Source organism: Diospyros lotus, chromosome 7, assembly GCF_014633365.1.
Source record: "Diospyros lotus cultivar Yz01 chromosome 7, ASM1463336v1, whole genome shotgun sequence".
NCBI lineage: Eukaryota > Viridiplantae > Streptophyta > Magnoliopsida > Ericales > Ebenaceae > Diospyros > Diospyros lotus.
The window spans coordinates 1618962-1631368 of record NC_068344.1 but is presented as its reverse complement, the minus strand read 5'-3'; the positions used below and the strand labels follow the sequence as shown (position 1 = coordinate 1631368).

Here is a 12407-nt window from a genome sequence, read left to right as displayed (position 1 = left end):
ACTATAAAATTAATAATGAATTTTAAATACATGAATTTTTCAATGGTAATCATGGGTTTTTCAATACATTATTATGTGAATATTAAATATTTAATTAATTCATCAATCAATAAAAAATAAATAATATTTATGAGGAATATGAATAGACACTTAAAGTATTAATTAAGTCACAGAAAATTGTCCATTTAATAAAATCTTATCTTTATATAATATAACAATATATAATATCTTTATATATTTATATATATAAAAGTAGGATAGTCTGAAAAAAAAAATTCCCTAGACCTTGCATTTACTATTTTTTGCATTAATAATTTATATTTAGTAATTTGCATTAATAATTTAAAATTTTCAATTGCTTTGAAATAATAAGTACTAATTACTGTAAAATTAATAATAAATTTTAAATATATGAATTTTTCAATGCTAATCATGGGTTTTCCAATACATTATTATGTGAATATTAAATATTTAATTAATTCGTCAATCAATAAAAAGTAAATTCTATTTATGAGGAATATGAATAGATATTTAAAGTATTAATTAAGTCATAGAAAATTATCTATTAAATAAAATTTTATCTTTATATAATATAATAATATATAATTTATATATATATAAAAGTAAGATAGTCTGAAAAAAAAATTCCCCCCAAAACTTGCATTAGTAATTTACATTTAGTACTTATTGCATTAATAATTTGTATTCAGTAATTTGCATTAATAATTTAAATTTTTTAATTGCTTTGAAATAATAAGTACTAATTACAGTAAAACTAATAATGAATTTTAAATACATTAGTTTTTCAATGTTAATCATAGGTTTTTTAATACATTATTATGTGAATATTAAATATTTAATTAATTCATCAATCCATCAAAAATAAACACTATTTATGAGGAATATGAATAGATACACAAAAAATTGTCTATTAAATAAAATCTTATTTTTATATAATATAATAATACATAATATATTATATTAAAGCAGAATAGTTTGCATATTTTTTTTTCCTCCAAAAATCTATCAAACTGTTTTTGCCTTTAAAATTTATATTAAATTTGCATAGGTTTTTTGAGAAATATTAATAGACAATTTGAACTATTAATTAAGTGATAGAAAATTGTCTATTTATTATTTAAAATCTTATCTTTATATCTTTATTCTATATATATATAATATTAAAATAGAATAGTCAAGCAAAGTATTTTGTCAAGTGTCAATCAATAGTGAATTTTTTCTCTCAAAAACTTGCATTAAATAAAAAATAGTGATTAATTAATTATTAATTTTACTTTAATAATTATATTATAGTCTTAAAAATATGATATCTTAACAAATTCATAAAAAAATATTTAAGGTTGTCAAATGCTTGAGTTTTTCAATACTAATTAATATTTAAGGTATCACATGTTTAAGACTATGGAAGAAATTAAAATTCATATTTTTAAAATTTTGTTATTATTAAAAAATTTATTCTTACTCACATTTAAGAATTTTAATTTATATTTATAATATAATAAATAAAAAATAACGAATGTCTTTGAGTGGATATATTATAAATTTTATAATATTTATTTATAAATATATATAATATAATATGATAAATACAAAATTTTATAAGTATTTTGCTAATTGATCTACTAAATGTGTTAATTATTTTTTAACACATTGAATGACGGTACATTGAATTAAGAGTGTTCTCCCTTAGTATATTAAATAACGAATAATTAATTGAACTTAAATTTTGATAAAAGATTGAGTATTAAAAGAAAAAAAAACTATAATTATCAATTCTATTAGAATTATTTAAAATAACGAGTTTAATCTTTTATTTTTAAATTAAACTCTCCCGTGTATCGCATGGGTTTACCACTAGTTGTCACTAAAGATAATATAGTGAACTGAATATATATGTATATACATATGCGTTATTTGTTTGCGTTAATAATTATCGCTTTAGTGATAAATTATTATTAGTAGAGACACATACAGAATGATTTAGAGATATATAATATTATATTTAAATATATTTATTAAAATTTAATTACATTTAACCCTAATTAAGTGGACAAAATTATTATTATAGCGTCACACTGCACGTCACTTATATTTCAAAGTCGTATTATGGGGACTTCATTTTGTATTTTTATGAGTTTGAATGCCTCCTAACACTCCGTCCAATTGAATTCTTCCTTTTCCCTTTTTATGTCCAATTGAATTTCATTAGGAAAAATAAAAAGTGTTCATAGTTTTTGATGAGAGAATATTTACAGGGGGCAATTTTACTGTACTACCCTTGGGAGGTTACCATTAACTTGGAGCCATGTGTGCCAGTAAAAGCCAATATGCAATCGCCACGTGTCAAGTCCTAGGAGCTCCACGTGTCTTTATAATCTCTATTATGATTTTGAATTGGAAAGAGATAGAGAAGAAGATTCAGTCAACCAATAATATCTCCAAAATCCCAAGAATTATCTCTATTAGGGAATATTATCTTTTCTCCCCATGGAAAGGGGATCGACCTCTATTTTTGAAAGATATCTTATCTCCTAAGGGAAAGGCCAGACGACATCTATAAATAGAGGATAATCTCTATAGGTATGGGGATCTGATTTCTAAGGGACTCTTCTATTTTTTTTCTATTATTATCTCCAATTTATAACCATATGAACTGACTTAAGTGTCGGAGGGATCACGGGGAGCAAGTCCCCACCCTTTTTGCAGGTACTTGGTCCGGGATAGAAGAAAGTGATCGGTTCTGCATCATCAATTGTCGCCCACCGTGGGGCCCTCATCTTTTCCTTTTGTTTTCCAAGTATAATATCAAGCCACACGAAACACAATCAGATCAAGTGGGAAAGAAAAGGTTTCACGTATGTGATCTCATTAACGGTATGCTCCCTGGTTTAATATTTATGCACCGATCACTGTTGCATAAAAGGGGAAAAGATAGCTGGAGGCATTATGCGTATCAACTATTAATTTATGTGTGTAAAGATCAATTATTGTATGTGTCGATTTTTGCCGTTTTCCCATAAGTTTTTCTCTTATGTTATATCATTAACGGCTTCTGAAAAAAAAAATGGGAGAAGAAATTGGGAGCGGCAATCCAGGAGAAAGAAGATGTTCATCTTATTTTATAGATCCTATGCGGCTTGATTTCTCCATCCTATGCAGCTTTATGTTAAAATAAAACCTTTTAGAGGCTAGGGAAAAAGACAAGCAGAATCAATGGATGAAGTTCCATGGCAGCAAGGTACTGTTAATTTTACTTCAGTTTTTTGTTTCCTTCTTTGCAAAATTATAGTTGTAGCCACTAGCATCCCTAAAGCCAAAGCATCCAATGGGACCATTAGACCAAGTGTCAATTAGAGTCTGCTTCAGGTGAGAACCTGCTTTGAATCAAGTTGATAAAAAATGGTGAAATTCCCTCTAGAAATGGCCATGTACACTCCGATTTCGGCAACTGATTTTGCGATAGCATCGTGCCACCGCATACGCGGCGATGGTAAATTCTATATTTTTCTAATCCATTGAGTCTATGTGTTTGTTTATCATCGTTGCTTATTAATGGCACTTGTTAAGGTCGAAAACCTTAAGATGATGAAGCTTGATTTTGTTCATGCTGTATATATTATATTTTTCTGGCCTATTTTTGGCTACAACGTTAATAAAGGGCTTTTCCGATGAGTCTAGCATCTCTCTCTACCCATGGGGGTTTTATTCCATGACTGTTAGGGCCAAATTGGGCTAGCCCCAAACCCTCAAAGAGATGGCCAATGGCTAGTAGGATGCATCTTTGCATGACAAGACAGTAGAGATGGCTATTGCGGATGTAGGCATCAAGACCGAACGACGAAGACAAAATATGAACATTATTTCTTATTGCGGACGAAGGCATGAAGCCGAGCGGTAAAAATAAAATGTGGATGGTATCTCGGATTGCGGATGTAGATTTTATATCGAACCGCGAAAACAAAATATTGTTATTCTTTAATTGCGGATATAGATTTTATGTCGAACCGCGAAAACAAAATATTGTTATTCTTTAATTACGGATGTAGGTATTACGCCGAACCGCAAAGACAAAATATTATTATTCTTTAATTGCAGACGTAGGCATTTCGCCGAATCGCGAAAATAAAATATGGACATTCCTTAAAATCTCGTCATCAACTGCAAATCCAAGCCAGCATGTGCACACGAAGATTGAGGGTCCGAAAGCCTCGACAACGCAAAAACAATGGATCAGATGATCCTCGGGGGGCCCCGAACCTCCGAACACTCAAAAACAAAGGATCACTTATGATCCTCGAACTCCTGACAACTCAAAATCAAAGATGAATAAGATCAGACATGATCTTCAAGGGGACCACCCCTAATAATTAAAGAACGAGTTCGAGGCTACGCACCTCGACCACCGAAGGTTCAAAGGGGACCACCCTTAATAATTAAGGAACGAATTTGAGGCTTTGAACCTCGACCACCGAAGACCAAAAGGGACCACCCTTACTAATTAAAGCCCCAGTTCGGAGGCTACAAACCTTCTCCAAATGAAGACCAAAGGAGACCACCCCTAATAATTAAGGAATGAGTTCGATGCTACGAACTTCGACCATCGAAGGCTCAAAGGGGACTACCCCTAACAATTAAGGAATCAATTCCAGGAATCACTCCCAAAACAAAAAAAAGGTTCGATGTAACCCCTCATCGGTTTAGAAAGAACCTCCGACGAAAGTTGAAAGATCAAGATTCTCCCTAAAGCAAGCAGCGCTACATGAAAAGTTGCCTCATCAAGATAGTAGAGCTTATCTTAGTACACCTAATGATTAAGGGCCAAGATTTTATGAGCTTTGGAAAGCAAACGAAAGAGAGAAATCTCAGCCACCACAGCTTCGGCTAGCGGCCCCCAAAGATGAGGCAAGCAGCCTCGGCCAGCGGCCCCCAAAGACGAGGCACGCAGCCTCGGCCAGCGGCCCCCGAAGATGAGGCAAGCAGTCTTAGCCAGCGGCCCCGAAGATAAGGCACACAGCCTCGGCCACCACAACCTCAGCCAGTGGCCCCCGAAGATGAGGAATGCGGCCTTGACCAGCATAGCCTCGGCCCTAGGCCAAAAATAACAATAAAAATATATATATGTACTAATTTAAGAGCTGGCCCCTTTCTACCATAGGAAAATCCCCGAACATCTTTTCACCCTCTACATGGGAAGAGTGAAAGGGCACTGGGAGACTTAAAAAGCGAATTCAGCATCCGAGACTGCTAACCCAATTTTTAGTAGAACTTTTTTACAGAGGCTCAGAAAAATAATGACGACTACTCCTTCAGTAGCCCAACCTCCTCGCTCGATCAGCTCAAGGAGTGGAGGACAAGTGATGAGGGAATATTTACAGGGGGCAATTTTACTGTACTACCCTTGGGAGGTTACCATTAACTTGGAGCCATGTGTGCCAGTAAAAGCCAATATGCAATCGCCACGTGTCAAGTCCTAGGAGCTCCACGTGTCTTTATAATCTCTATTATGATTTTGAACTGGAAAGAGATAGAGAAGAAGATTCAGTCAACCAATAATATCTCCAAAATCCCAAGAATTATCTCTATTAGGGAATATTATCTTTTCTCCCCATGGAAAGGGGATCGACCTCTATTTTTGAAAGATATCTTATCTCCTAAGGGAAAGGCCAGGCGACATCTATAAATAGAGGATAATCTCTATAGGTATGGGGATCTGATTTCTAAGGGACTCTTCTATTTTTTTTCTATTATTATCTCCAATTTATAACCATATGAACTGACTTAAGCGTCAGAAGGATCACGGGGAGCAAGTCCCCACCCTTTTTGCAGGTACTTGGTCCGGGACAGAAGAAGGTGATCGGCTCTGCATCATCAGTTTTAAATTGAAAGAACAAACATTCAAGTGAAAGAAATAACTTGTATATAATTATATACAATTGATGAAGAAAGTCTATAAAAAATGTCTATCGAAATGCAAACTCCCAAACTCTTGTTAACAAACCTTCCAAAGCACTTGAAGATTTATGACTCGAATGTCATGTTTATGATGCCAATACCTGATTACTTACATAGAAGAACTTAAGAGAGTTCATTCAAAGCATAACCTATCAATTTATGAAATCTCCCTAAACATTAGATTGGTAAATAAAATGAATGATAACATTTGTAATGAAGATACCCAACTATTCCCCAAACAATGGCTTAGAGTTTCTATAGCATATTCATAAGTCAATCACCGTTTTATTTGAAAGTTGACAGTGGTGATGTCAACTTAGAGTAGAAGAATATTGGTCAGCCGAGAACTGCAAAAAATGCTGCAAAACACAGCTCTATAAAGTATGAGGAAAGGAAATAGTAACTAACATTATTCAGACATTACACAAAATTTGATGTGCTAACTAGGACGTGAATCACTCTTATAAATATTATAAAAGTATCATAAATAAATATGAAAGTAATATGTGAGATGACAATTCCCTGTTCAAGGAGAGGATTAGGATGAATCCCAGAAAGAGACTGTGACGTTATTAAACCAAGTCAAAACTGTTAGTAGTGGAGTCAAAATAAGAGTGTTAGTTTTGTGCTGTGAGTGGCAATGCCACGTTCCAAGTTAGTAAGTTAGTGGTTGCTGTTTTTCCTAGATTTAAATTCCTATTTCTTAGGATATGCAGTTGTTATTTTTTGCTATTTATTTTGACAGTGTAATTCAGTGTGTGTGAGTGTGCCAAAAAGTAATAATAAAAGGAAGTTCAGCTTACCTCCTCCATCAGAGCCATCGTCAACCTTGCAAAGTATATTTTCAGTTGTGAAGCATGGCAAACAATTTCAATATTGTTTGGTCAGGTCCCAAATTAGATGAGAAACTTGATTACAATTATTGGCAGATTTTGATGACCACACATTTAAAAGCTCAAAATCTTTGGAGCTTTGTTGATCCAGGACTTCCACATGGAGCTGATGCAAATTTTCAGTGTAGAGATCAACTCGCATTGGGGCAAATTCACCAAGGTGTTGATTATTCAATATTTGGCAAGATAGCCAATGCCAAGACAGCCATGGAGGCATGGGACACATTGCAATTGTCAATTGTCATATATATAAAGGGGTTGATCCAATAGAAGTCTAAGTTGCAGTACTTACGAAGGGAGTATGATCTCTGTGAGATGATCATTTCAGAGACAGTTGAACAGTATTTTTCTCATCTTATTGATCTTGTTAATAAGATGAGATTATATGGAGACAAAATTGAGGACAAATTTGTAGTGGCAAAAATTCTTCGAACAATGCCGATAAAGTATGATCATGTGGTGGCTTCAATCACAGAATCACATGATACTGATAAAATGACAATTGCAGAGCTGCAAGGTTTTGTGGAAAGCCATGTTGACAGAATACATGAAAAGTCAGAGAAACCAATTGAAGAAGCCTTGAAGAGTCAAGTCACTCTGAGTAATATTGTTGAGACCAATCAAAGAGGAGGATCCAATATAGGTCGCAGAAGAGGTAGAGGAAGTTTTAGAGGAAGAGGACGTGGTAATTATTCGGCATACAGTCCAAGCCAAGGAAAAGGTGGAGATAATCCCAAGCAAGATAAGTTTCAGTTTTGTTGCTTCAATTGTGAAAAATTTGGGCACAAGATTGCAGATTGTAGATACAAGAAATTCAACAATCATGATAATCAGGCGAATGTTGTTGAAAATAAAGGTGAGGACTCTAATGAATCTGAAACTTTACTTTTGGCCAGTAATGCTTTGACTATAGATGAGAATACATGGTTTTTGGATACTGGATGTAGTAATCATATCTGTGGGCAGAAGGAACTATTCTCTGAGTTAGATGAATCAATTCAATTAGAAGTAATATTTGGAAATAATTCAAGAGTGTGTCAATTAAAGATGAAATATGCCGGCAGATACACCGAGCAAAAATGAGAAAATATAACTCTGTCAGAAATCTCTGTTAAAACATAAACATCTTTCCGTACAATCAAATGAGAGTTACAAAGCCATTTATACTAGTAACGTAATATATTAATGCTATGAATGTGGACTAGAACATTAATAATAACTCAAATTCCTAAGAGACTTAATGCATGCATCCAGAGAACTTATCAACTTCCTAATCAATTAAGCTTTATCTTCAAGATACATGGAATAATTCTCAATTAACATTCTCCTCCTCGGGAATTGTTCCATGTACTCCCAACATGCTTCTCATCTTCTCGAACCTTGCCTTTTGAAGACTTTTGGTCATGACATCTGTTACTTGAGCTTTGGACGGACAATAATTTAGCTTAATTTCTTTATTAGTCACCATTTCTCTTATTGCATGAAACTTGACCCAAATATGTTTGGCAATGCCATGAAGTACTGGATTTTCTGCAAGAGAAATAGCAGATTTGTTGTCCACATTTAAGACCACAGGTGAATTGACATTTATGCCCAAATCTAAGAGTAATTTCTGAATCCAAATAGCTTGATTTGCAGCATTTACAACTGCAATATATTCTGCCTCAGCAGAGGATTGAACAACAATTTCTTGTTTCTTTGAACACGATGAAAACACACCATTTCCAAGGGTAAATGCATAACCTGAAGTACTTCTGCTGTTAGCTTCATTTCCAGCCCAATCTGAGTCTGAATATCCCATTAACTCCCCTGAATTTCTGAAGTTGAACCAAATACCATAATTTATGGTTCCTTTCACATATCTCAGAATCCTCTTAGCACATCTAAGATGCCTTTCATATGGCTCATGCATAAATCTTGATAAATAGCTCACAAGAAACATAATATCTAGCCTGGTGTGTGTGAGGAAGAGAAGACCTCCAATGATGCTTCTGAAAAAGGTTGCATCAACCATTTCGCCTTCATCATTTTTTGACAGCTTCTCATTGCAAGCCATTGGAGTTGAGACTGGCTTGCAGTCTTCCATCTTACATCTTTTCAACAGATCTTTAGCATACTTGGATTGAGACATGAAAATACCTTTTTTTGTTTGCATGATCTCCATTCCAAGAAAGTAGTTCATAACTCCAAGATCTAATATCTCAAATTGCTTTTTCATTTCAGCTTTGAATTTCTGGAGTGCATCCTTATCATCTCATGTCATTAATAAATCATCAACATGCATAGAGACAACAAGAGTTCTGTTGTTAGAACCCTTCTTGACATATAATGTTGCCTCATGTAGACTTCTTTGAAAGCCACATCTGGACAAATAAGCATCAATCTTTCCATACCAAGCTCTTGGAGCCTGTTTCAGCCCATACAAAGCCTTATGAAGCTTCAAGATTTTATCACCTTCTACCTCAGCTGGAAAACCTTGAGGAATATCCACATAAATATCCTCTTTCAAATCACCATTGAGAAATGCTGATTTTACATCCAAATGATAGATTTCCCAGCCAAGTTTTGCAGCTAAAGCAACCAGCAACCGAACCGTGTCTTGCCTTGCAATAGGAGCAAATGTTTCCCCATAATCCAAACCAGCCTTTTGAGCATATCCTTTCACAACTAATCTTGCTTTTAGCTTGTTGACTGAGCCATCTGGGTTTCTTTTCACCTTGTAAATCCATTTCAAACCAATTGGCTTTCTTCCTTTAGGTTTGCTTACAAGACTCCAAGTTTGGTTCTTGTTGATCATGAACAACTCCTCCTCTATAGCTTGAATCCATCTAGGATCTTGAGAAGCCTCTTCATATGAATCTGGTTCAGAAATAACCAAATTACAACTCTCATATATATCAGCAAGACTTCTGGTTTTTTGCTTTAATGGTTCATCTTGCCTATCAAATTCATCTTTGGCATCTGCCTCTTCATTGCTTTGCTGTTGAAATTGCAATTCCTGAGTAGGTTCAGAAATGATATCTTTATGTGGCTTTAGTTCATTCTCATCAAAACTCCAATACGAGCCTTCATCAATCACCAAATCTCTAGTGATAAGGACCTTTCCTTCTTGCACATCATAGACTTTGTAACCTTTAGTCATAGGAGCATAACCTAGGAGTATCCCAGGTCGAGACTTTTGATCTAATTTGGATCTCTTGATTGCTGGCACATGAACATAACATCCAAAACCAAAGATTCTCATATGCTTTACTGAAGGTTTATGACCTTTTCATGCTTCAACAGGTGTAACTCCCTTTAAGGCTGAAGTAGGAAGTCTGTTTATAAGATAAATTGCTGTGTAAGCAGCTTCTACCCAGAACTCATTTGGGAGCTTCTTTTCGGCCAACATATATCTTACCATCTCCATGACAACTCTATTCTTCCTCTCCACAACACCATTCTGTTGCGGGGAATATGCACTTGTGAGTTGATGCGAAATACCATACTTATTGCAGAATTCTTTAAATTCTATGGAGTTACACTCAAGACCGTTGTCAGTTCTAAGAGCCTTGATCTTGCAACCACTTTGTGCTTCAACCATCCTTTTGAACTTCTTGAAAACATCAAAAGCTTGTGACTTACTTTTGATGAAATAGATCCAGGTACTTCGAGTATAATCATCCACAAAAAGGACAAAGTATTTATTCTTGTTCAAGGATTCCTTCATGGGACCACAAAGGTCACTGTGAATGAGTTCAAGCTTTTTCTTCGCTCTCCATGTGGTTTCAGCAGGAAATGGAAGTCTGTGTTGCTTCCCCATTTGACAAACCCCACACATTTCATTTGGGATCATTACATCTGGCATATTTCTTTCCATGCCTTCCTTACATAATTTAGAAAGAGCATTATAGTGAAAATGACCAAATCTACAATGCCACAACTTGGATTCATCAACAGTTACATTACATGCATCTTCCTTTTGGATATTAAAATTTAACATGAAGGACTTGTTGATCATAGGCATCCTTGCAGTTAAAGAGCCTTCTTTATCATAGATGTAACATGTATTTCCTTTGAAAAGAACTGAATAACCATTCAATAGCATTTGAGGCACACTTAGGAGGTTATGAGAGAGTGACGTGACATAAAGAACCTGATTAATATATCTTGGCCCAACCTTGGTTTGAACCAAAATAGTTCCCCTTCCAGCAGCTTCAACAAATTGACCATTTCCAAGTCTGACTTTGATCTTTACAGACTTGTCCAGGCTATGAAATAGATTCTCCTTCTTTGCCATATGACTTGTGCAACCACTATCAACCAGCCATGTATGAGAATCGATTTCAGATAATTGAGAGGCAAGAAATACCTTTGCTTCGGTCTCATCTTCTTCTTCTTTTGTGATATTTGCTTGTTGAGTTGCCCCTCATTTGCCTTGAGCTTTTTTCAGTCTACAATGTTTTTCAAAATGGCCCACCTTGTTGCAAAACCTACATTGAATGGGAGGCTTGCCTTTGTATCTGCAATCTTCCTCTTTGTGGTTTGTTCTAGTGCAATGTTTGCTTGGTGGATAGCTTGACTTTTTGTCTGAATCTGCAGAAATCTGCACGCCTTTCCCTTTGTCTGAACTTCCTTTTGTAGGTTTCTTGCCATATCTTTTGTCTTTCTTACCTTTGTGCCTTGCTTGGAATGCTCATTCGACATCATCTTCTTCATTTCTAATCCTTAGCCTTTTTTCAAGGCATAGAGCCTACTGATCAATTCTGAAATTCCAAGAGTCTTGGGATCAACAGACTCTTCAATGGCTGAAATCTTCGATTCATACTTCATTGGTAGGCTGATAAGGATTTTTTCAATAATATTTTCATCTGGAAAATCTTGGCCCAAAAATCTGATCTTGTTTGCCACATCAAGTAGCCTAGAAGTATATTCTTTAACACTTTCTCCTTCCTTCATTTTCATGAAATCAAATTCCCTCCTTAAAGTTCTTAAATTGACAGACTTCACTCTGTCGTTGCCTTCAAATTCCAGCTTCAGTTTGTCCCACACTTCCTTTGGAGACTTAATATTGATAATTCTTGTGAAAATTGCCTCAGAGATAGCCTGGTGAATGCAGGTCAAAGCTTTTGGTTTCCTTTGCTTTACCTCATTATGAATTTTAATTTGATTGAGAGTAGGATTTGTAGGTAGAGGAGGTGGATTAGAATCAAGCTCCACTACTTCCCATAGATTGAGGGTTTCGAGATATGCTTCCATCTTGAAAGCCCATAAATGGTAGTTGTTACCATCAAACCTTGGAGGACTAGACCCAATCTGCTCACTTGAAGACATTTTGGACTTAAATGAACAGATCCCTCAAGAATGCAGCTCTAATACCACTTGTCAATTAAAGACGAAATATGCCAGCAAATACACCAAACAAAAATGAGAAAATATAACTCTGTCAGAAATCTCTGTTAAAACATAAACATCTTTCCATAAAATCAAATGAGAGTTACAAAGCCATTTATACTAGTAACGTAATAAATTAATGCTATGAATGTGGACTAGAACATTAAT

The 12407-nt window shown here is 34.8% G+C and overlaps 2 protein-coding genes across 2 annotated transcripts; one reads left to right on the top strand and one right to left on the bottom strand.

Annotated features, from left to right (window-relative positions):
* Nucleotides 1-7181: 7181 nt before the first annotated feature.
* On the top strand, nucleotides 7182-7949 carry LOC127806341 (uncharacterized). Its single transcript, XM_052343568.1, has one exon. It carries the CDS (start codon nucleotides 7182-7184, stop codon nucleotides 7947-7949), a length of 768 nt encoding a protein of 255 aa, XP_052199528.1.
* A 3624-nt stretch (nucleotides 7950-11573) lies between these two features.
* On the bottom strand, nucleotides 11574-12179 carry LOC127806340 (uncharacterized). The gene has a single exon (XM_052343566.1). It carries the CDS (start codon nucleotides 12177-12179, stop codon nucleotides 11574-11576), a length of 606 nt encoding a protein of 201 aa, XP_052199526.1.
* Between the last annotated feature and the right edge of the window lie 228 nt (nucleotides 12180-12407).

Coding starts and splice junctions, on each gene's coding strand:
- LOC127806341 (XM_052343568.1), top strand. CDS start 7,182: ATGATCATTTCAGAGACAGTTGAACAGTATTTTTCTCATCTTATTGAT.
- LOC127806340 (XM_052343566.1), bottom strand. CDS start 12,179: ATGTCTTCAAGTGAGCAGATTGGGTCTAGTCCTCCAAGGTTTGATGGT.